This window comes from Corvus cornix, chromosome 1A (genome assembly GCF_000738735.6).
Source record: "Corvus cornix cornix isolate S_Up_H32 chromosome 1A, ASM73873v5, whole genome shotgun sequence".
NCBI lineage: Eukaryota > Metazoa > Chordata > Aves > Passeriformes > Corvidae > Corvus > Corvus cornix.
Window position 1 is genome coordinate 1106527 of NC_047057.1, and position 24840 is coordinate 1131366.

Here is a 24840-nt window from a genome sequence, read left to right on the forward strand (position 1 = left end):
TTAAAAGAGCTCAAAAAGAGCAAGGGAAATGAGTCCTAAAATAACTTTCATTTAGGACAAAAATCAAGTTGTGTGGAGGAAAATTAATCAAGACAAAAACAAAAAGGACCAAATTTTTAATTGCTTTTCTACACCAGTGTTGGCAGCCGGGATAATTAACCAGGAAAAACTGGAATTACTCGCTTAGGAGCATAAATCCGATCCTATGGAGAAGGGGGATCAGGATTCGTCTGCTGGTGATGGGAAATCAAGATTTATAAACCTGTTCCAGCGGGATTGATGGAGGGAGGGCACCGAGGGGACTGTCAGACATGGGATTATCCATTCCTGCTTCCCAGACAACTCTGAAATCAGGGATTTCTGAGCCCTTCTGGATCAATATTTGCACAGGAAAGGAACAGTTGCTTTAGCTCAGTAAAATCACCCCAGAGATCCAAATTTTCCATTCCCAGATCACTTTTCCATAGTATTTAGCCCCCCAAAAATGCTGCTGGCACAGGACACTTCATCCCAAGGACACAGCCTGCAAGTGTGGAGCTGTAAATCCTAAAATATCCTTGGAATTAAAAAAATTAAAGTTCCTGGTAGCTCCAAAAGCACTGCAGGGAGCACAGGGAGTTCTGTCGGATTTGGTTTCTTTATTGACTCGTGGACATGAACTGATCCCAGGAAAAAGTTTGTGGTTGAAGCCACAGGGACAGGAAAGTTCAAATTCAAGGAGGATTTTAGTCCAATCCAGGGAAAAAAAAGTCATGGAATCGGTGCTTTAAAAGGGCAAATCCTGAAAAGCCAAATCAGTCAGGAGAAGTAATGGTGAGGAATGATTAAGGAATTTTTGGAAGCTCTTCACAGCAGAGCAGAAATTTTAAACAGCTAAGAAGGAGGTTTTATGGATGACAAAAATCCACCTTTTTTGGTGGATTTGGTGGACAGGAAGGGACACTGATAATGCCAAAATTCCTTTTTCCTGTGCTATTCCCACACCTCCTTTTTTTCTTCCCTCAGGGATTTTGCAATGGCCAAATGGGACATTTTGGGAGCTTCCTCCAGCTCCCATTTTTCCTTTTTTTGCCCCCAAATGGAGAAGCTGAGATGAAGGAACCCATGGAAACCCTCAGGGTTCTCCTGCTAAACAGGATCCAGAGAAGTTCAGGAGGTGGATCAGGGTTTCCTTCCCACACCGAACGTTACCTGAGGACAATCCCCACGTCAGTAAATACAGGGATGCTCCAGGAACAGCCCCCCAGGACAACAAAATGCTGGAATCCGCAGCCTCCTGCACGGTGAATCCCATCACTTTGGGCAAATCCACTGTTGGAAAAACAAAGAACAAAGTTTAGGGGCTGAAAACAGCTCTGGAGACCCTTCTGCCTCCGAAATTCCATGATTCTAGTGAGAGGAAGGAGTTCCTCCAGCACTCCAGGTGTTTTCTCCAGGAAGGTGAATCAGGCCAGGTCCTCAGTCGGTGGGAATTGGTGGGAATTTTTTAGTCTGGCCTCTAAACTGGCTGAAATTGGAAGTTTTGGGATGGGCAATGAAGTTTCTCCTGTCATTTTTTCCAGATGCTCCCTGAAATCCCAGCATCGGCTCCATATCCCTGACTTTTCCCACCGTTTGATCTCCAAACAACTCATGAGGGATGTTGGTCTTTACCTGCTGGAAACGGTCAAGCTATTGCAACTAAAGAGGGAATTCCAAGATAATGTGCCCCAAAAATGGGGATTATTGGCTGGGGAAGACAGGGAAGGGCCCAAAATTCCTCAATAGCAAGAAAAAAGGACCGCTGGCTGGTTTTGGTGGGATCTGAGAAGAAACAAGGCTGAGTTGGATGGGGCTTGGAGCAACCTGGTCCAGGAAAGGTGTTGGAATCGGATGATCTTCAAGGTCCCTTCCAACTCAAAACATCCTGGAATTCCAGGAATAAGGTGTCAATCAGCCAAAATTGCTCTTTTTCTTTCACTCCCCTACGGAGATGTTCTTATCCCAATCCATGAATCCCACACTCACAGGTTTTGGCTGTGAGGACCGTGGGGTTTCCCTCCTGTCCCCTTCCCACTGCAGACACGGAGATGGTGTAGGTGGTGTTGTCCTTCAGTTTGGGAATGGTGAAGGCAACGGCCTCTGCCGGGACCAGCTGGGAGGATTCCGAGTCACCTGAGAGGAGACATCCCGAAAAACCCGCAGTGTCCATGGAAAGGGAAGTGTAACAGTCATTGTTATAGCAGCTTCACACTCATCTGACAGGACCTGGCCAGGGAGGAGAGTTAGGAACTCATTTTGCCTGTGGGGAAACTGAGGCACAGGGAGCGGACAGATCTAGTCACAAAGGTGGAAGGGAACGAATTCCTGGATATCCCAAATCCCAGCTATGTTTATATCCTTGGTTAGAGCCTAAAGCTTGGCTCAGGGCTCATTTAGAGGGGTTCAACCTGTCCCTGTAGACATTAAAGTCCCCACCCACCTGATCATCCATGGAAAAAGCAATTTTGTGAACCAAATTCCCTATTTTTGTGCTCCCTGACCAAAGGATCGGGATCCTTACTGTTGGATGGCACCCAGGATATCTTGTAGTTACTTATCCCAGGAAGCTTTTTCCAAGCCAGCTTCAAAGTGTTTACACCAGTGTCAGTAACCCTCAGGTCCTGGATGGTCGGGATGGGGTGGGAATCTCCAGGAGGAGCTGGAAAATGAACCAGGATAAGATTTCAGCTCAGTCCCAGAGCAGCAGGTTCACAACTCTAAGTTAGGGTGGAGAAGAAAAATTTGGGCATTCATTCAATATTTACTTTCCAGGCATTATCCAGGGATGCCAGGCTGAAATTCCTAATGGATCCATGGATTCCAAGCTGAGGAATCTCATCCCCACCTCTTCCTACCCACACCAAACTGGTGACACACATGAGGGACTTGAGAAGGGCTCCAAGAGAGGATGGATCATCCACACACATCTTCAAATTCCATGAAAAACTCATTGAGATGAACTCAGGTGGAAAAGACACTGAAAGGAGCCAGAACTCCACGCTGGAAGAGGCAAAGCCACAATCCAAGGAATTCCCAAAACCCCAGTGCTGGTGAGTGGCCCTGGGTGGTGCCTGCGGAGAGGCTCCTGCATTCCCGAGGTGGCTGTGGATAAATAATTCCAGGAAGTGATCCAGGACTGTCCAACGTGCCAGAAGGACGTGTCCCCTCCCTCCCACAGGAACAGCCATGGATTATTGCCAGCAGCAGTGAGGGCTGCTCGTTCAACAGGATACCCTGAGTTGGATCCACCAGGATCATGGAGTCCAACTCTTAAATGGATGAACACAGGGATTGAACCCAAAACTTTGGTGTTTTTAGCACCAGGCTCTGACCCAACTGAGCCAATCCCAACACCATCAATCCAAGCTTTGCATCCCAACTCAAGGAGGGTTTTTCCAGCGGGATTTACCTGTGTGGTGAGTCAGGGTCACCTCTGGCCCCTCGGTCCTGCTGAACACAGCCCGGACACTGACCCTGTACAGGGTGTTGGGCATCAGGTGGTCAATCCGGTGAGCCAACACTCGGCTGCCCAGGTACTGAGTCCTGGCAACCTGTTTTCCTGTAAAAACAGGGATATTTCAGAGCCTGGAGCTCACTTCCTTCCTCCAAAGGAAATTGCTGCTCCGCTGTCCCAGAGTTTTGGGGATTATCTCCATAAATAAAACCATGGAAACAAGGAGAGAAGGAGCCGTCACCAAGAGCGGGATCTCTTTCCTACCCCCAGGAGCAGGTCAGGAATGTGGGAAGGTGCTTGGAATGCCCTTTCCCTGCTCACCTTTACCTGCTCCCACGGGGCTCCAGGTGAGTTTGAATTTGGTGGCAGCAGCTGTTGCACTCCAGGCTACGGACAGGCTGGTGCTGGTGTGGGACATCACCTTGAAGTTGGAGACGGATCCCAGAGGATCTGCAGGATGGAGACAACATCAGGAGTGTCCTGATTCCCGTCCAAAGGCTCATCATTGACACTTTAATGGGTCAAAATTGTATCAAAGGGTTCAAAATGGTGGCTTTGCTTATCCTTGGTGTCTCCTCATCCTCACCTGGAGAGACACCACTTTCTACTGCTTGAGGTCATCAAGGAGCATGTTCTGCTCTAGATCCAGTGGGAGCAAGGCCAGGACAGGCAGCTCAGGGATCCATGGAGTCAGGAGATCCATATCCCAGTGCCCCAGGTGGAACACCCACCCAGAGCTCCCGCAGCTGCTGAATAGTCCCCGTTCTCTTCCTCCCAAGGGTCAGGCCATTATCCCCTTATGGTATTCCAGGGTTTCCAATCACCTGCTGCCGCTTTGGAACCTCTTCCAACGATCCCACCTCTGCTTTTGGATCAACATTCCTGCCTCTCCTCCGCTCCCAGGGCAGCAGCCCAGAAGTTTGAGAGAGAGGGACAAGATTTACCCATCAACTTTCCCTATTTTACACAAAGGATTTGCCTTTTGTCCAGGGAATCTGATCTTCCAGGAGGTTTCCTTTGGAATTGTGGAATTCTTTGAGGCAGGGGACAGCCCTTATCACCAAGCAGAAAGGACCACATTAGGATGTTCCATGGTCCTTATCCTCCTATGGTTTCCTACAGCAGAATTTACCCAGATTTCCTATTTTTCGTATTTTTTTTCAGATGGATTCTAACATTGTTGAGGAATTAACCATTGGTCTGGATTTTGGGATACCTGGAAGCTCAGTGAGTGCAGATTGAGCACTTCACCATTGGAGAGGGACTTTGGACAAGGGCCTGGAGGGACAAGACAAGGGGAGTGGCTTTAAACTGAAAGAGAGCAGGGATAGATGGGATATCGGGAAGGAATTCCTGGCTGGGAGGATGGGAGGCCCTGGCACAGGGTGCCCAGAGAAGCTGTGGCTGCCCCTGGATCCCTGGCAGTGCCCAAGGCCAGGCTGGACGGAGCCTGGAGCAGCCTGGGACAGTGGAAGGTGTTGGAACAAGATGGGCTTCCAACCCTTCCAACCCTTCCAGCCCCTACCAATCTGGGATTCAATGACATCTGAAGCTCTGCCCAAGCCCAGAGCACGGGAAAAGACCCAGTCACGGATACACAAGGTCGGACCGGATACACAGAGGTTATGTTCTGTAGCAGCTACTCCACCACCCCACCCACACTCACCCGTCCTGGCCGAGGTGGTGATCCCGGGGCCCTCCCCGGAGCCGAAGAGCACGGACAGGGAAATCACGTACTCGGTGTCGGGGGCCAGGCTGCGGAGCTGGTGGGATGTCACCGACTTGTTGAGGGCCAGGTGACGAGGACGGTCCTTGCCAAAGAATTCTTTGGAAGAGAAAATAAAGCACAAGAGGAGGAAGAGTCTGGTGAGAAGCTCTGTTGCATCCTGAGATATCCACCATGCTCCCAGCAGAACCTCTGCTGGAGGACACCTGTTCCAGGACAATTCAGGAGGAATTTCTGCATGGAAAGGGTGGTCAGGCATTGGAAGGGGCTGCCCAGGGAGGTTTGGAGTCCGCAGTCCTGGAGGTGTCCAAGGAAGAACTGGATGTGGCATCACAAGCTGGGGATTGGGCACAGCTTGGACTTGGAGGTCTTTTCCAACCTCAGTGATCCTGGGATTCCATGCGTTCACTGGGGCAAGGGAGAGTTTTCCTATTGTTATTTATTTTGGAATTTTAATACCTAAAGGATCCAAACCAGTTGAGAGGAACTGAGTCCAAACCAGCTCTCACTTCCAGGGCCCACAGGAATGTGGGAATGTTCCCTGTCCCCTTCCTGAGGATTCCTGGCATTCACTCTGTGTTGGGCTGGGGCCAGGTTGGTGCCTCAGGGCCAGGAATAATCCCTGGCTTCAGTTTAAATTCTGGAATTGTGGGAGAGGCTGCTCAGAGCAGTTCATGACCTGGAAGCCAGATTCCTGAGGTTCTCCCATTCCAGCGAGAGCAGAGACAGATCTCACCTGGTGTTGGACCCCAGGCTACTCTGTAGCCGGTGGCCCCCGCGACCGAATCCCAGGACACCAGCAGGCTGTTGATGGAAATCTCGCTCACTTTCAGCATCTGGACAGTGCTGGATGCCACTGCAGGAGGGAAGAGTTGCCCAGTTCCATCGAGGTCCCAACAGCTTCAAAGAGGTCCCCAAACCCAACAATGCAGGGGAGTGACAGAAGTGACACCAGCTCCGTGCCACCACCCCTGAGTCTGCATGGGCTGAATGCCACCCCTGCTGCAGGACACTCACCCGTGGTGGCTTTGCCGCTCACCACTGGCCCCTCGATGTCCCCAAAGATGGGGTTGATGGTCACCGTGTGCTCTGTGCCCGGTTCCAGCCCCTGGATCATGTAGAAGCTGTAGGAGCTGCCGAGGGTCACGTCCTGGATGCTGCCCTCTGCGAAAGGGAACGGTGTCTCCTGGCTCAGCCCACCCCACCCTGGACACACCGGGACCATCCTGGGTGGGTGCAGGTGGAAAAAACCCACATCCACCCGGGAAGAGCTCAGGGATCACCGAGGTAACTCAGGGATTTGCAAAGCAAAGGAAATACATCAGGAAAACCCCAAAACGGGCACGCTGGGGCCTGTGAGTGATCCCATAAAAGGGTCCACACCCTCCACCCTGGCTGACTCCATGCTGGAGTCATCCTGCCTTCCCTACAGGAATTAGAGCCAATGATGCCCCAAACCCCAGTTTTAGTCTCCTTGTTGAGGATCCAGCTCAGCTAAACCTGCCCAGCAGGAGAAGAGTTAAAACCGAATTCCTGTGGATCCACCCCTGCTTCCCAGGGGCAGGGAGGTGCAGGCAGCAGGATGTTGAGGAAAACCTCTAAAAGAAGGAAAATGCCTTTTCCAGTTTGGTCACTGGATGGTGCCACGTCCCCATTTTCTGTCCCAGCAGCACCCGGAGCCCCATCCCCCTTTTCCCACCTGCTCTCCACATCCCCCATCTCCAGTTTGTGTTTATCTAATCCCGGTTTTAAAAGTCAGACGAGGAAAACCAGTCCCCTCCTGGGCTTGGGATGGGCACCAGGGTCTGGATCCCATCACTGCATCCCTAATCCCGGGATGGGATGGAGTGTGGGAAGAGGATCCAGAGGCAGGGGGGGGCTGCCCTTGGGATATTGCCACTCCTGGAATTGGGGTGAGCTGGTACCAGGTGAAAAAGCAGCTGGAAAATCGGGGGGTGGAGGTGATGTGTTCTTCCTGTTCCACCTGAGAAGGTTGTCCCACTGTCCCCTCAGTGTCCCCATTCCCAGACCGAGCTCCATTCCTGGCTGGGATATTGGGCACAGGCTGGGAAAACTGCTGAGTTTTGGGGTGTGCTGTGAGAAAAGTTGATTACAAAGCAATAAAAGCCATTTTATGTCTTCCCTGTAAAGATTTTTCCCTCCTGGTGACCTTTGGAGCTGTTCTCCCACTAATTCCCCCCTGTTCCTGGTGGGAGATGTCTCCTTCCATCATAACCAGGGGAGATGAGGGAGAGGAAAATGTGGTTTTTATTCACAGCCTGGGATAGAGCCCAGGTGTCCTGACATCCCTGAGCCCAAGAAAAATCCACCTCCCAAGGCCAAAATCTGCCACCAAACCGGAATTTCTCACTCCTGCTCCCCTCCCAGCACCACAGAAAATATGTTTGGGTTCAGGGTAGGGGAAAAGCTCCAGCTGGAAAGGTGGATCTGTCTCGAAACTCCCAAATTTGCCTAAAAATGAGGATTTTAGGGGATGCAGCCAGGTTTTAGTGCTGCAGAGAGAAATGCAATGAGCACAGGCACTTCCAGGCTGTCCCCCCAAAATCCCTGTACTCAGCTGTCCCCCAAGAAAGGGGTGACCCCAAATACTCAGGGGCTGTGCAGCTACACAGGGAGGGTTTTCCCAGCTCCTCTCAGCTATTCCAAGGCTCCTCAGGTCCAGCAAATCCAGCACTAATCCCGTGTAACCAGCCTGGACCCACCAACCAGCTTTATGCAGAGCCAGGGCAGGAATTTTTGCTTCCACAGCAGAGAAAACTCCATTGGTCACAGACCCCCCCAAAAAACCCCAATTCCCTCTGGACAAAGATGGAATCCAATCCAATCCAAAGTGCATCCAACGCCTTGGGAATCTCACAGCTCCCATCTTTCCATGCCCTGGGAACTGGTACAGCCTCCACCCCTGTCCGTACCTGCTGATGCCCAGGTGAGCCTGTATCCCGTTGCTCCCCGCACAGGGCTCCACCGGGCCTGCAGCGTGTCCGTGGTCTCGTTCTGCAGCAGGAGGTTTTCCACAGGCAGGAGCTTCACTGGAAAGAGGACAGGGAAGAAACTTTTCAGAGCATTGGGAGTGGAGGACTTTGTTGGCTCTCCATGAATGTTCCTCCAGCTCAGCTGGCTGAAGGGAATGCCTGGAAGGAGGTGGCCACGTGGAGGTTGGGTTCTGCTCCCAGGGAACAGGGACAGGATGAGAGGGAACGGCCTCAGGCTGGGCCAGGGGAGGGGCAGGGTGGATATTGGGAAAAATCCCTTCATGGAAAGGGTGGTCAGGCACTGGCACAGCTGCCCAGGGCAGTGGTGGAGTCCCCATCCCTGAAGGGATTAAAAAGCCCTGTGCATGTGGCATTTGGGGACACGGCAGTGCTGGGTATGGTTGGATTTGGGGATCCTAGAGGGTTTTTCCAGCCTTAATGATTCTGTGAGAGGGATTTCCAGGACCTCCTGCCTGGGGGCTGAAGGCATCTCATGAACCACAGGTAGAACAGCCCAACCTGTGACTGTCCAGGACCAAACATCTCTGAGCACCAACCTTGTGCAGTGTGGGTGCAAAACAGGAGGGAAAATGATCTCCCACCCTTCCCCAGGCTGCAGGATGATGGTGTTGAGGATGTCCACGTCCATGAAGCAAGAGTTAGGATGGAGTTGGGAAGGTCCTGGTGCATGAGGGCACCAACTCTGAGGTGGGGACACAACACCTGGGAACAAAAGGGACCAACCACGGGGTCGCAGCTCTTACGTGTCCTCCCCAGAGCAGCCACGGGCTGGCTCGGGCCCTCAGCATACACGGCATAGATGCTGATGCTGTATTCCCGGTCCTCCTGCAGGTTTTCCAGCACGTGGGAAGAGACGTCGCCCCGCAGGATCTGCTCAAAGGTCGTCCCGGGCTTGTTGGCTGCAAAATCAAGGAGAAAAGGGATGGTGAAGCCTTCCCATGAAGGAATCCCATGGGAATGTCTTCACACTGTGGAGATGGCTCAGGGGCACGGCTGGAGTTTCCCAATCCATGTGGTGTTGCTGGGAATTCTGGCTGTGCTGTCCCAGCCCTCAGAGCCCACAGAGGAGAGCGGGAGCCATCCCGAAGGTTTGAACTCATCCCAAATCCCCACCAGAGCAGGCACTTGAGTGGGAAAAACATCTGGATGTGGCAGGGCAAACAACGAATTCACGGCATCACCCTCAGCTTGTTCTTCCAAGAGAAGTCCTTCCAAGGACTCTCCTCTGTCCTGGAGGAACCACAGTGTTTGGCAAAGTCTATCCTGGACTCATTCCAGAGTCACGCCAGGAATTAACAGCACCTTCCCTGTCCTTGGGTCACTCCTCCTTTTAAAGCAAACACCACGATAAAATAAGAAAAATCAATAAAAATGGGTTAAAATTAATACAATTAATAAAAAATTAATAAAAACTCACCCCTGGGGATGTAGATCTTGTAGCCCTCCAGTTTGCCCAGGGGAGGTGTCCAAGCCACCTTCAGGCTGAAAAGTCCTTCTTCTATCACACGGAAATTGGTGACCGGAGGCACTGGAGCTGTGGGGACACAAAAATAAGGCAGAAATGGAGGTGGCAGTGCCGGAATAATGGAAAAGATCCTTCAAAATTCTTTTGTCTTCAGGCACAGAGAGACACAGAGAGGAGAAGCACCAACTCTCCCTCAGCTGATGCCTTAAAATCAACAATCCCCCTCCTACCAACCCTTTGTCCCCCAAAAATAGGGATGGACCATCCCAAGGCAGAAAGTTTGGGAGTTTTCTCTGGGAATGGTGTTGGGATCTGAAATATCCACCCCCCCAGGCAGAGAACATCTACCCCGGGCAGGGGAAACTCCGCAGTTCTTGCAGACTGAGCAGGAATCAAAGCCATGAATCAAACCCTGCTTTGCTCCCACAGCCACAATTCCAAGGGAGAGGAGCCCATTTGGATCCAGCCAGCCACGGCAGACGGATTTATAGCTCCTGCCTCTGGCTTCATGTTGGGGATAATAAGAAGAGAGATCAAATGGCTTCATTTCCACCCATAAAGACATTCCATCTTCTCCCTGGCAAGTACAGATGAGTCAACCTCATTGAGGAGCTTTATTTATTCATCCTGTCAGAGACCTTCCCTCAAGGAGACAAACAATCCCAGACATCGCAGGGGCTGCGGGGAGGAACAAAAGGCAGGGAAGAAAGGAATAATTCTTTAAAAAACCCCTCGGGCAAAGCAGGGTTGGTGCTTCAGCCAGAGAGGGGAGTGGGATTAGTGAACCCCCTAAATTCTGAAAATCCCTAAAAGCAGAGACCATAAAAGTCCAGTCCAACTTTCAAATGGTCTCCTGACGTATCCCTATAGCCTTTCTTGGGAACTGAGATTCCTCCTTTGGGTGGGGACACCCCTCAAAGTCACCCCTTGAGGGTCAGCAGAAGAGATTTCCCCCTTGGTCTGGGTGAATGACATCAATCTCTACTTTAAAAATTGGGGTTTTTTGCTGATTTTATTACAATTACTTTAATAGTTATCATACTAAATCATTAATTTTAATACAAACATCCCTGTTTGCCATCTTTAATCCTTGGACCTAAGGTTCAACCACACCTCTATAAATGCTTAGATTTAATCCGTTGACAATACGGGGCTGGGATTGGATCCAGCCCCATCCAGTCTCCTCTTGGAGAAGTTTGGAAAGCAAAGAGGTTCTTCCTGCACCTCAGGACTCAATAGAAGCTTCTCTAATAAACTTTGAAGCTCCACCTCCACCCATGCCACCATCCATGCATCCATCCATCCATCCATTCCTCCATCCATCAATCATTCATCCTCCATCCATCCATCCATCCATCATCCATCCATCATCCATCCACCCATCCATCTGCCCATCCACCCATCATCATCCATCCATCCCTCATCCATCCATCCGTCCCACCATCATCCATCCATCCATCATCCATCCATCCACCCATCCATCCATCCGTCCCACCATCATCCATCCATCCATCCATCCCTCATCCATCCATCCACCCATCCATCCATCCGTCCCACCATCATCCATCCATCCCTCATCCATCCATCCATCATCCACCCATCCATCCATCCCTCCATCCATCCATCCCTCCATCCATCCATCCCACCATCATCCATCCATCCATCCGTCCCACCATCATCCATCCATCCATCATCCACCCATCCATCCATCCATCCATCCCTCCATCCATCCATCCCTCCATCCATCCATCCCTCCATCCCTCCATCCATCCATCCCTCCATCCCTCAATCTGTCCATCCACCCATCATCATCCATCCTCCATCCATTCCTCCATCCATCCCTCATCCATCCATCTACCCATCCACTCATCATCATCATCCATCCATCCATCCATCCATCCTCCCTCCCTCCCTCCATCCCTCCACCCATCCATCCACGCCTCTCTCCTCTCCAGCTTTGGGGTGGGTGTTTTCCTCAGGGGTGGCCCAGGGGACACTCACTTGTTTTCCCTTTGACGGCTGCCGGCTCCCCGAGGGTCCCTCCATAGCTGGCCCTCACCGTGAGCACGTATTTGGTGCTGGGCTTCAGATCTGTCACCAGCACCGTGGTTGTGTCCCCATCCACCTCCATCTGTCACACAGGGGGACAAGGGACACCGTTACACCACCACAGCAGAACATCAGGTCAGCAGCACCTCCCACACCTGCTCAAGGTGACTTCCATGAGCAGGAGCCTCTTAAAACCCTGACTCATATGTTGTGATCCTTAAATTGTGGAATAGCCCATGGAATAAAACATGGAGAACACGTTAAGGCTAAAGGTGATCTCAAAGTCCTTTGAAGAAAAGGAAGGAAATAAAGTTCCTTTTAAGCTCAGAGAAGGAAATGTTGATGTAACCCGAGGGCAAGAGACGGAAACAGAACTTCTGTGTTTTCCCTGTTATTATGAGATCTTGAAGCTGCCAAGGATCATCATCCCAGTTAAATACAACCTTAATAATTAATACAATTAATAATCTTCACCTTAATAATTTAAACGTTCATAGCTTTGTTCTATTATTAGCAATCAAAGCTTTTAGGGCAAATATTGTCTACCCTTCAGCTTTGATCCCAAACTTCGTGCAGTGTGGGATGAGCTGGAGAACACTGCAGCATCCCTCACACAAGGACATGGAAAATCCTGAAACCTATGGAGATCTTACCAAAATGAACAACCTTGGCAGCAGGAAGATGGGATTGAGTGGTGATATCATAAAGGTAAGGAGAGAAAGGATTGGATATTGGGAAGATTGGGTGTCACCACCTAACCCAGCATGACCCCCCAACATTGGGAACTGAACCCCAACACTGAGAATTGAAACTGGTGGATCCCATGGTGGATCTACACCTTCACTTTAACCCTCAGGAATTCCTGCCAATCCCATTGTGCCAGGATGGCTGAGGGATGTGGTGCCACCTCCTAATCCGGCTGTGCCATCAACATGGGATGAATCCCCAACTTTGGGAACTGAACCCCAACACTGGGAACTGAAACTGGTGCCCTGGAAAACGGGAACACAACCCTACCTGTCGCTGGTGCTCGGGGTCCGGCTGTCCCGGGGGCAGCGAGGGGTGGACATGGACATGGTACCCTGTCACCCTGCCCGTGGCTGCCACCCACGAGAGCCTCAGGGAGCTGTGGCTGTGCTCGCTGACACGCAGCTCCCGGGGGCCCAGGATCTGCTCAGCTGCAAAAACACAAAGGAAAGAGCTTGGATTGGATTCAAACATGTGGAAGTTCATGGAGTCAACATATTCCACACAGAGAAATCGCTTAGGCCGGGAGCACAGGGACACTTGGGATCTGTTTCCAGACAGGAGATGCTCCAGCAGAATTTTTTTGGCCAATTTTTTGACAGCACAAAGGGGGAAATCAAAACTGGTTCTGGTTACACTTCCCCAGTGAACACCTGGTGAATGCACAAGGCAGCAGCTCCTCCCTGCCCTTCTCCTTCCTGACACTGGATGAACCTGCCAGGAAGCTTGGACTCTCCATGGAATGTCACAGGAAGCCCTGAAGTACTGCAGAACCGCAGAAGAAGCCAAAAAAAGAGACCCTTTAAAGTCTCAGGTGATGTTCTCCCCATTTCTGCCCCAAGCTTTTAACTCAGCTCCTCAGGAGCTCATGAGCCAAGAAGGGGCAGGAATTCAGTGCCATCACCTCTGGATTCACTGCAGCATCAGGATCTCTTTGAGGAGACATCTGGATCTCTTTGGAAATCTCTTTGGAGATCCCTTTGGAAATCCCTTTGGTTGCTCTTTGCATTTTCTGCAAGGAATGAAGTTCCTGCTGAGACCTCGAGCTGGGCTGCCAGAATTCCCTGTGACAATCCCACGACGAAAATACCCCAAGGAGCAGAAATACTGCCCCATCCCATTGCTGCTCCTTTTGTTTGATCCAGCATCAAAATTCCCAGGAATCTGGTATCCCTAAACAAACCATGGAGAGGCAGCCACAAGAAGAACACCCAGGAGCACTGTCCCAAAGCAGGAGCTGCTCCATGAGCTGGTCGCTCCTCTAGGATAACCCAACCCCTCAAGCTCCCTCAGAGGGATGTGGGAGGTTCATCCCCATGGAAGAACATCCAGAGGGTGGTCTGAGCAGATGGAAAGCAGGATCAAGGGAGAACCTGGACACACCTTGCACCCTCTGCTTGACAGGACGTGGTGGCTCTGAGGCGGTGAAGCAGAGCCTCCGAGAGAGTTTGGGAGCCACGTTTGGGAGCAGCTGGAAATCTTCCACGTAAAGCACGTGCTCCGCAGCGGGATCTGAAGCAATCCTGCCCAGCTCGTTCTTGTCAGCGTCCTTAATCCCTAGGGGAAGGAAAGAGCAGGAAAAGAGGACATCAAACACCATCCATGGGGCAGGGCAGGCTTTGGAAAGGGGGAGCAACATCCTGGACTTTGACACCAATTTTGGGTCGTGCTGCCAAGGAAAAGAAGGGAACAAGGAATGGAGTCTCAAGCTGGATGGGAGAAGCAGAGGAAGCCTCTTCCACCAGGGAAAAGAGGTCAGGATTTCTCCAGAGGTGTCACAGAGATTGTCCCAGGGCTGCTCATGGGCTGAGAGGTGGGGAAATAAAGGAACAGGGCAGGATCCAGCCTTGTCCTTCCCATTGGACACAGAGACATTCCTGTGCTGAGCAGACAATTCCAGCGTGTTCCTGTGGCTGAACTAAAAAAAGGGGGGAACAACAACCCACCCAAGAAACCAATCCTTCCCAATTTTCACCTCACATGGGTTCAAATCGACCTGGTTGCTCTTGGTTACAAAATCCCACCACCATTCCTGTCATTCCCTGAAATACTTGGGGAAGGATTTTACTGGTGGGATCTCACTCTTGGGGGTGGGGAGAGCAATGGAACCTTTCCTTGCTCATGGAATTATTCTGAGGGACATTTCTGAGTCAGTCTCTGAACCCCGTTAAGAGAAACCTTCAGAAGCAAAAGCGTTTTGAGGCTGGTTTTTTTTTTTTTGATGTCACATCGAAACATTTTGAAATTTATGGAACCTTTTCTTGAACACCTTCTGAATTCCCAAGTGGCTTTGACAGATGCAAAATCCCAGATTCCCACTGAATAAATCAGTTATGGACAACAACAGCAATATCCAAGAAAACAACAACAAAATGTTGATTTTCCTGGACTTGCAGTGGTTTCCAAAGGCGGAGCCTGGGGGTGGGGGCAGTTTTTAGGGAAGAAGGTGTTGTGAGTCAGGAATATTCCCCAGGGAGAAGAATCAGGGTTGGTCACACAGAGGTTTTGATGGCCTCACGTACCCACAGCAAACACTGTCACCCCCCCATCCTGCAGGATCTGGGCTCCCTCTTCCACGGAATCGCTGGATTTCCCATCCGTGAGCAGAACCAGCACCTGCAAGAGTTGGGATAAGAGCCAGGGAAGGAACAACACAACATCAGGAGGTCACAGTGACAGCTGTGGGCTTTCACACTGATGAAATCCCTCAAAATGAAATCCTTCAAAACCCAACACCTCTGGGGAAACTCCCACGGAATCACTTCCACGAGCTGGGAAGGAGCAGAGCTGCTCCCAACAGCATCTTCTCTGCATGTCCCTCCTGCCCTTGTGCCTCACCTCTGCTTGGGCACCAATTCCAGGAGGAAATTCCTGCCAGCACAGGAGAGGATTCATCCCTACAAGTCCTCATGAGCAGCTCCTAAGGGAGCTCTAGGTTTGGATTAGATATTAGGAAGGAATCTTCCCTGTGGAGAGGGACAACTTGCAAGATCATGGGGTGACAGGACAAAGTGGGAATGGCTTCCCACTGCCAGAGGGCAGGGATGGATGGGAAACAGGGAAGGAAATCCTGGCTGGGAGGGTGGGGAGGGGCTGGAATGGAATTCCCAGAGCAGCTGGGGCTGCCCCTGGATCCCTGGAAGTGTCCAAGGCCAGGCTGGACATTGGGGCTGGGAGCAGCCTGGGACAGTGGGAGGTGTCCCTGCCTATGGTAGGGGGGTGGAATTGGATGGGCTTTGGGATTCTCTTCCAACCCAAAGCATTCCAGGATTCTGGGATGACTCCACTGCTCCCTGGACAGCACCTCAGGAGCTCACCGACCTTTGCCGCCTCCTCTCTCAGGGTGTCCTGGTGGGACAAAGCCTGAGCTGCAAACGCCAGGGCTGAGCCTGTTTGGAGGCTGCTGCCTTTGGAGGAGAGATCCCGAATTGCATCCAGCATTTCTTTGATGGTCCCGTAATCCGTGAGCTCAATGCTCATCCTGGGAATGAGAAATGGGGGAATAAAGAGCAAGGGATGCACTGAAAATGGCAATAACCAGTGATAATGTTGACATTTAGTTTCCAGTTGCCCAGAGCAGCTGTGGCTGTCCCTGGATCCCTGGCAGTGTCCAAGGCCAGGCTGGACATTGGGGCTTGGAGCAGCCTGGGATAGTGGGAGGTGTCCCTGCCCATGGCAGCTGGAATGAAATGGTCTTGAAGGGCCCTTCCCACCCAAACCATTCCATGGATTTAACTCATGACAAGAAGTTCTCTTTACAGTGGTCAGGGCAGTGCAGGGAACGAGGCCCAGACCGTGGTACCACAACCCAGGACCTAAACTTAATGGAATTTAATGGAATTTCAATGTCAAACCCTTCCTTCCCGCCCTGGAAGGATTCCCTGTGGCCGAGCACCTCTGGATGACTCCACTGAGGGTTCCACTCTTGCTCAGTGGTTCCCCAGAGCTGCAGGAGCTCTTTATCCATGGCCATGAGTTGGATTCCAGGAATCCAGCAGTGGCTGGAGGAGGATGGACAGACCCACCTTGGTGTCTCCCCGTACAGAGCCAGGCCCAGCCGGACGCCTCCTCTTCCCATCTCCGTGTTCTCGAAGGATCTGGCCACGCTCCCGATGAAATCCCGGAGCAGCCGGGAGCTCTCCGTCCCTGCGCCCTCCGACAGCCCAACGAGGAACAGAACATTGGCCACCTCTGATGTCCTGCAGGCTGGGGGACAAGAGGGACAGGGAGGTTCATCCCACACCATGGAATGAGGAAACCACCCCCCGGAGCCACCTGAATTCCCAGGATACTGAAGGGAAGGGAGAGAGATGGAGGGACCGTCTTTAGGTGCTTCCCAGAGCAACAAGTGCTGTGTTTTCCTGAATTTCCTCTGAATTCCTCCTTTGGATGTTCTGACCCAGGAGAAGCTTCTCATCCAGAGATGCCCCATCCCGGGAAGCATCCAAGGCCAGGAGCAACCTGGGATAGTGGAAGGTGTCCCTGTCCGTGGCAGGGTGGGACTAAATCACCTGTAAAAGGCGCCTTCCAACTCCAACTATTCCATGATTTAAACAACGAATCCCAAATTCCAGCTCCATCGAAGCTTGCAGGTCCGTAGGACCCTCTGGAAGCCTGGGGATTCCGTCTTCCCAGAGGCACACACAGAGCCCTGAGCCACCCCCAACCGAAATTCGGGAATGTGGCAGCTCTGCCATCCCATCAACCATCCCGGGATTCATATCAGGGCCACCTCTGGAGATGTGGCACCACCCCACCCTGGGCATGAGCAGCACCTTGTGCAAAGAACGAACAATTGGAGCGGTTTTCCAAGCTATCCCATGACAGCTCCGACGGCAGGGAAGGGACAGGAGTACAGGGAAATTTCCTTAAGCACCATCAAAGCATTTTTCCCTTCCCAGTGTTCCCTCCTAACAGAATTCCCTATTTTTTAGGCGCTCCATAAATCCATTTCAGCGACAGGAATCTGATGACTTTTCGGGACGCTTCAACTCACGAAGGCTCTGCGAAGGATATGGAAAATTTGCATTTTTCCTTGGAATTTCTCTCCCTTGCAGGCAGTTATTCCAGACCCTGCTGGAGGAGGGAGTTAGATCTTCCTCACCGAGATCAGGCTCAACCTTGTCCCATTTTTTTCCCTGTTTTTTGTCATTTCGGATTTTATCCAGCCTTGACTTTCACCTGCAGGTCTGGACTTGCCCCAGCCGGGCTGGAGAATCTGTCCCAGTTTCCAGGGAGAGGAGCTGGCTGTGTTTCCCAGGATTCTGCTGCACATGGGAAACCTGTTTTAACCTGACCTCTTCAATTCCCTGGACTTTTATCCCATTCCTACCAGCAGGATCCCCAAAGGGCTCGGAAATATTCAGGTTTTGTGCTGTCCCTCATTGCTGCACCCCTGATTAATCCCCTTTTGGCCACCAGCAGGAGAAGGGATCATTTTCCAGCTGTGGATGGATGTTATTCAAGGATTTGGTGGTTTTCATTCTTCTTTGTGCCTCCTGAGTTCTTCCCAACTTTGTTTACTGCAGAAAAATAGGGATTGGCTCTTTTGGGGTTAAAATAGGGAATACAAAGCACTTTTCCTTGAGGAAAAACAGGAGACAATTATTTCAGTTTTTCTTTCCACAGATTTTCCTTGTCCAGGGAGTCTTGGAAGCAGCTCAGCTGCTCATGGATCACCACGAGCTCCTTTCCCAGCTGCTGTTTCTATCTTGGATCTATTCCTTTTCCTCAGCTTTGGGATTTTGATATCCTTGTTCCCCCAGAAAGACTTGGAGGGAAGCAAATCCCAGTCCTGATCTCCATCCTCGGGCCTGGTGGAAATCCTTCAGCAGCTTCCCAAGGTAACCACACCCTGTACTCCCACAAGAAATTCCCAAGAAAATCCAGAACCACCCACCTCTCGGAGCCACTCCGGAAAGCGCCGATTTTCCTGCTTTTTTGGCCCCAGTTTGGAAAATATCCTCAAAATCGGTATCAGAGGGGTCTTTGCTGCCTCATCCACATCCCAAATTCCCAGAGAGCCACCTCCATCCATCCCGATTCCTGAAAGTCTTCCTCACCCCACCCTCATTTGCATCCAGGGAAAATGAGGAGGACAACAACAAATTTGGGATTCCAAAGGGCAGGATGGTGCCCTTTTCCCTATAAAGAGGCAATCCCAGCCCGTTGTGGGCGCTTTCCAGCTTGGCAAAAAATTCCCAAAACCCAGGAACCGCTGCTTGGATCAAACACCTGGAGCTGTCATGGGAAATGTGGGATGTTCGAGATCTTTGGATTGGTACCTTCTGGAGAAAATCCCACCCGGACAGCTCTATTAATCACAGGGGGATAGGATTGGATCTGGAATTTTCCATGCACCTCCAAACCGATCCAGTTCCATCCATCACAGCTTTCCCCGAGACATCTCCGAACGTTGATTTATTGCCCTGCTCCCAGCTCGGAATTAAACAGCATTAGAGTCGAGTTTATTGGTTAATTGATGGACAGCAGCTTAATCAAGTTAATTCCAGAGCCAATGCCAAAGATTCCATTAACTCCTTGTGGAATTTAACTGATTTAGATGGATTTGCACCTCCAAACCTGGGAGTTGTTGGAAAAAGAAGGATCCCACCCAGCCTGGGACAATCCTGGGAACTCTGGATTAGCTCTGGAGGATGGATCTCCCCTCCTGAGACCAAAACCACACCCTGGGTCATCCATGAGGCTTTTCCTTGGAATTCTTTTGCCTCCTGCTTTTTGGATCCAGCCCCTCATCCCCAAAAACTCTTTGTGGGCTTGCATGGAGCTGGGGACAGGTGAATCCTTGAGCTATCCCAGCTCCCTGGAAAGTAGGAGAAGGATTCAAGGCTTCCTTGAGGATTTTCCTCTCCCATTTCCTGTGTGGAGGCTGGAAGCAGGTCCTGGAATTCAGAGGAGGAATCAGGATGGGATTTGTTTTCCCTTTCTCCCCACTTTCCTCTGGAGCAGGAGGCAGGACAGAGGCAGGACACTGATCCCTGATTTCTCCATAAATCCCAGAGCAGGAATTCAGGCCCTGAATTCCTTTGGAGGCGCTCTGTTATCCTGGTGATCCCAGTCCTAAATGGGAATTAACGGCACCACAGCTCCACCCCGACACATCCACGTGCGGATCCATGCCAGGAGCAGGAAAAGCTGCTTGGAAAAGGCACTGGAAGTGTCCCAGGTGCTGCCCCCGAGGTGACCCAGGCATCCCTCGTCACTTTGTCACTCACCTTCATGAGCAGCCCCAGCTCCGAAGGGCCCCGCGGCCACTGCCAGGACAAGGATCTGGGCACACAACATTCCCCTCGGGAAGCAGCTCCCGGAAATCCCTGGAGTCAGCACAGGGCCTGGAGAGTCCCTCACCTGCAGAGGGAAAGAGGTTGGAGCTGGGGCCACCCGTGGGTGATGCTCCCACCCACCCTCAGTGCCAGGAAAAGCTTTTCTCCCGCTAAAAAGGCGCCTCTTGGCTTGGAAACTTGGGATTAAAATCCAGAAATCCTTGAATTCCTTCATTTCTTTGCTAATGCCAAGAGCTCAGCTTTGTTCCTGCCTTTCCCAACACCCACCCGAGGCAACGAAGCCCAAACGTGGTGGGATGAAAGCAGGAGGCGCTTCCTGCCTCAAATAATCCGGGAGAAAAGGCCAGGAAAATCAGGAATCACCTGATCCAACCCTGCTCCCCAGGCTCCTAAATCCAGGATGAACTTCCCAAGGATCCAGCCAGAGGGGTCTGGAATTCTGGTTATTGCTGGTGGTTTAACGACTCCCTAAAATTGCTGCAGAATTCCCCCTCTGGAAAACAGGGAATTCTCTCTATGGAGCAGAAGTGCTGCTGCCAAAAGGAATTTTATTCTTTCTTTTAATGGCAAATCAAAACTTCTTCTCCTGCTCTGAGCCTCACCTGCTCCCAGGGAGGCACGGAAAACTTCCAGGATGGAAATTATGGATTCGGGGGGCGGGGAAAAAAATCCCAATGGCTTCATCCCAGCTTTGCTCTTTTCCAGGGATTCCGTTCCAATTAACACCATGGATTAATGAGAATAAAGACCCCCTCTAAGATTCCTGTGACAAGGAATGTTCTGGGAGTTTGGGATGGAGGATTTCAGCTTGGAAGCATCCAGGGGAAAAGCAGGAAAACACCTGGAGAGTCCTGGAAATGACATTCAGACCCTCCTCTCCTTTTTCCCACTCCGTGGTGGCTCCCACGAATCCGATTTTCCCATTAAAAACACCTGCTTTGCTAAATTTAGCGGCTTTTCCAAGCAGAAAATTCCAGTCAGGTGTTTCTCAGGAATTTAATCTCCAGGCAGGATCTTTCTCCCTCTCCAAGAGGCAGAATCCGAGGGAAAAAAATCTTGGATTTGCCTGTGCAGCTGCTGCAAACAGCAAAGGAGGGTTTGGTGCTCCAATTCCTGCAAGGAATTCCAGGAGAGCAGTGAAGGTTTGGGATGGATGACTCCAAAGGGGAATTTTGTCGGGAATCGCCGCTCATCAGACGGATCCACGGGACAAAGAACGAGATGTTGGCAGTTTTGTCACCCCACTGCCACGTGGGGCATCCAGGGAATGTTCATCCAGGTTTGCTAATCTTTCTTCCCTTAAAAAAAGGTGGAATGGGATTAAATATCCTCAAGAAGGGAACATCTCCGGGGGAGGGGGGGCAGGATTCATGGATAAGGAGAGGTGGGGATGTGTGGGAAAAGCGTTGAATTTGAAGGAAGTGGGGGTTAAAAAAAGGGGGAAAAGGGGTTGGGAAGCGCTGGATGAAGGGATGGAGTGCTTGGCTGGCAGCCAGGGCTGCACCACTCCGGTTATTCCAGCTGGAGCTTTCCCAGGTTATTCCCATTCCCAAGTGCTCCTGAGGGGAACAGGAGCCGGGACAAAGGAAACAAAGATCCCAAAGATCCTGCATCCCCTGGGAGCCTCCTGGGTTCAGGGCAGCAGGGATTCTCTGAGCAGGAATCTGTTGTCCTTTCCCGGCCTCTGGATTTGCTTTTGCTGGAATAAGGGCATGGAAGGAGCCAGCAAAGAGAGCTTGGGCGTGGAATTTCCACATTCCCATCTCCTCACCCAACCCCATCCGACCCCCCACGGCCAGGTGAGGAACCAGATGGGATTTAAAGTCCCTTCCAACACAAACCACTCTGTGATTCCCTGATTTAGGGGCTGGGAATGGGAAAGGCTGATCCAGAGGCACCCCTGCCCGGCCAGGAAAAGATCCCGGAGTCCCTGAGCTGGAGCCAAGGATCTGAGTCCAAATCTCTGACTTTCCCTATGAATTTCATTCTTAATTCCACAGGAGGTGGAATTAAAGCCTGAGGTGAGCACAATCCAGTGGCACCCAAAAAGGACCAAATGACACCCAAAATTCCAGTGATCCCAAAACCCCAGTGATCCCAAAAATCCAGTGAGCCCAAAAAGAACCAAATGACACCCAAAAACCCAGTGATCCCAAAAATCCAGTGACACTCAAAGACCAAAAATCCAGTGATCCCAAAAAGAACCAAATGACACCCAAAATTCCAGTGATCCCAAAAACCCAGTGACACTCAAAGACCAAAAATCCAGTGATCCCAAAAAGGACCAAATGACTCCCAAAAACCCAGTGATCCCAAAAATCCAGTGACACTCAAAGGCCAAAAATCCAGTGATCCCAAAAAGGACCAAATTACACCCAAAACCACAGTGATCCCAAAACCCCAGTGATCCCAAAATTCCAGTGATCCTAAAATTCTAGTGACACTCAAAAAGGACCAAAAACCCAGTGATCCCAAAAAGGACCAAATGAATCCCAAAATTCCAGTGATCCCAAAATTCCAGTGACACCCAAAAAGGAGCAAATGACACCCAAAAATCCAGGACCAGATCCTGCCCATTCCATGCTCAGACCCCCTGGATGCATTGAACAGGAATTGGATTGTTCCCAAAAAACCTCAAAAAACCCCAAACCAAAGCTGTGGGAACTCTGGCGATGCCGAGAGAGCTCCTGAAATGTTCAGGTGCCACCCTGAGGCACACGGTGGGATTTTGGGATTGTCCTGGGCAGGACCAGGAGTGGGACTTTAGTGATCCTTGTGGGGCCCTTCCAACCCTGGATATTCCATGATGCTCTGGAATCTCCTTCCCAACCTCTCTGTGATGCCCCTGAGCCACATCCCACCAGGGGAGGTGCAAAGTCATCCCAAAATTCCCACTCCAGACGGGTTTGAGGCATCTCAGCCCCTTCAGTCATCCCAAAATTCCCACTCCAGACGGGTTTGAGGCATCTCAGCCCCTTCAGTCATCCCAAAATTCCCACTCCAGACGGGTTTGAGGCATCTCAGCCCCTTCAGTCATCCCAAAATTCCCACTCCAGACGGGTTAGGGGCACCTCGGGCCCTTCTAGGACAGCACCAAGGGGTTCCAGCTGTGCAGCACAGGGGGAAGCTGGGGCTCCTTCTGCCTCCTCATCCTCTTCTTCCTCCTCACCCTCCTCTTCCTCCTCTTCCTCCTCATCCGGACTGCTGCCTCCTCACCCTCCTCATCCTCTTCTTCCTCCTCATCCTCCTGATCCTCCTCTTCCTCCCCACCAGAGCCTGCTGCCTCCTCATCGTCCCCCCCTGGGAGCTGCTGCTCCTCATCCTCCTCATCTTCATCCTCCCCATCAGGGGCTGCTGCCTCCTCATCCTCATCTTCCTCCTCATTTTCCTCCTCTGGAGTTGCTGCTCCTCATCCTCCTCTTCCTCCCTATCCTCCCCCTTAGGAGCTGCTGCCTCCTCATCTTCATCCTCCCCATCAGGGGCTGCTGCTCCTCTTCCTCCTCATCCTCCTCTTCCTCCTCATCCTCCCCCTTGGGGGCTGCTGCTTCTCACCCTCCTCTTCCTCCCCATCAGGGAGCTGCTGCCTCCTCACCCTCTTCATCCTCCCCTTTGGGAGCAGCTGCCTCTTCATCTTCCTCCTCATCCTCCCCATCCTGAGCTGCTGCTCCTCACCCTCCCCTTTGGAAGCTGCTGCTGCTTCCTCCTCCTCCTCCTCCTCCTCCTCCCCCGGCCCCTCTCCCTCCTTTCCCCCCGCAACCTGAGAGCGGCAAGAGCGGAGAAACCCCCAAGGCAGCCCAACCCCGGACGGACAAACAGCCAGCGACAGCCGGACCCCGCTGCTCACCCGGCCCCACGCCGGCTTCTCCCGCCGGGCCGGAGCGTCCCAGGATCCCTCCACCGGGAATCCGCGGCCGGCAAACTTCCACAGGCTCGGGAGAAGAAGTTCTGAGGCAGGAGGAGGGGCTGCTCCAGGCGTATCCCCCCTTCCAGCTCCGATTCCCTCCCGGCAGCTGGGATGGAGCGGGAGAACGGGGATGCCACCCCCCAGCTCCGGGCAGGAATGTGGGAATGGAGAGGGGGGAGAAAGGGAGGGAAGGGGAAAAAATGGTAAGATTTTTACCTTGTGGGCATAAAAGAATAGTAATAAAATAACTGGGATGTTTGCAAGGGAAGGGGCCGGCGCAGGGAGAGGGGAAAAGTTTGTTCCCAAGGGAGTAAAAAATTCCAGGTGTCAGCACCTGGAGAGGATGGAGAACACCAGGCACGGGGTGAAAAACTGATTTATGGTTCAAATACGGGCTTCTGACACGGCTGGGGGGGCTGCAGGGGCACGAGCGAGGACACCACCAATGAAATCCTGATTTGCCTCATCTCCCGACAGCAGAGATTCCTAAGGAATTGTCTCCCAGATGGGAGACTGGGAGGCAGAGAGAAACTGAGGCAGGGAAGGGAACGTTTGAGGTTCAAACATTCAGGAAACGACCCCAAAAAGGACACAAGCACCGCACTTGGCTCCTTGGGGTGGGGACAGTGGGGCGGCCCCAAAGCTCTGGGTGAGGTGGGCAGAGTCTTGTGCAGGGCTGGGAATGTGTGGGACACGTTCCATGGGGATTCCTGGAGAGGGAGATCAGCTCCAAACCGGACCCCAGGAATAAATCGGAATTCTCACCCTCCTGGGACCCTCAGCTCCAAACAGGATCCCAGGAATAAATCGGAATTCTCACCCTCCTGGGATGCTCAGCTTCAAATAGGATCCCAGGAATAAATTGGAATTCTCACCCTCCTGGGATCCCCAGCTCCAAACAGGATCCCAGGAATAAATTGGAATTCTCACCCTCCTGGGATCCCCAGCTCCAACCCCCACCTCCTGCAACCAAATCCAGAGCTGCATTCCCAAGGACTGGGAAAATCTCAATCCAGCCACCCCTGGAGCTCCCACCACACAAACAGAGGAGATTTCAGCTCAGGGAAGAACAAAAATCAGGAAGATTTAGAGATCCCATATCCCAAAAAAGCAGCAGTTTTCCTGCTCGGAGTAGGGGATCCCACCGAGGATTTCC

General features: G+C 51.7%; 1 protein-coding gene across 29 annotated transcripts in view; it reads right to left on the reverse strand.

Moving 5' to 3' along the window:
• LOC104695967 (collagen alpha-1(VII) chain-like) overlaps window positions 1–24840 on the reverse strand; it is a 91782-nt gene that overhangs the window by 58609 nt on the left and 8333 nt on the right. For 25 of the 29 annotated variants that reach the window (XR_005604536.1, XR_005604537.1, XM_039571379.1 and 22 more), the window contains exons 3-21: window positions 23625–23828; window positions 19712–19844; window positions 16502–16682; window positions 15798–15957; window positions 14999–15092; window positions 13860–14033; window positions 12747–12907; window positions 11682–11811; window positions 9633–9749; window positions 8959–9114; window positions 8135–8251; window positions 6219–6365; window positions 5938–6057; window positions 5142–5300; window positions 3797–3925; window positions 3431–3580; window positions 2543–2680; window positions 2008–2154; window positions 1192–1311 (exon numbers count right to left, since the gene is read on the reverse strand). Coding sequence is in view for 27 of the 29 variants with exons in the window: in XM_039571379.1 (XP_039427313.1) it covers window positions 1192–1311; window positions 2008–2154; window positions 2543–2680; window positions 3431–3580; window positions 3797–3925; window positions 5142–5300; window positions 5938–6057; window positions 6219–6365; window positions 8135–8251; window positions 8959–9114; window positions 9633–9749; window positions 11682–11811; window positions 12747–12907; window positions 13860–14033; window positions 14999–15092; window positions 15798–15957; window positions 16502–16682; window positions 19712–19781 (2470 nt within the window). In the remaining 2 variants the exon portion in view is untranslated. The remainder of the gene's footprint in view (window positions 1–1191; window positions 1312–2007; window positions 2155–2542; window positions 2681–3430; window positions 3581–3796; window positions 3926–5141; window positions 5301–5937; window positions 6058–6218; window positions 6366–8134; window positions 8252–8958; window positions 9115–9632; window positions 9750–11681; window positions 11812–12746; window positions 12908–13859; window positions 14034–14998; window positions 15093–15797; window positions 15958–16501; window positions 16683–19711; window positions 19845–23624; window positions 23829–24840) is intronic. The other 4 variants (XM_039571381.1, XM_039571378.1, XM_039571393.1 and 1 more) reach the window with 4 other exon arrangements.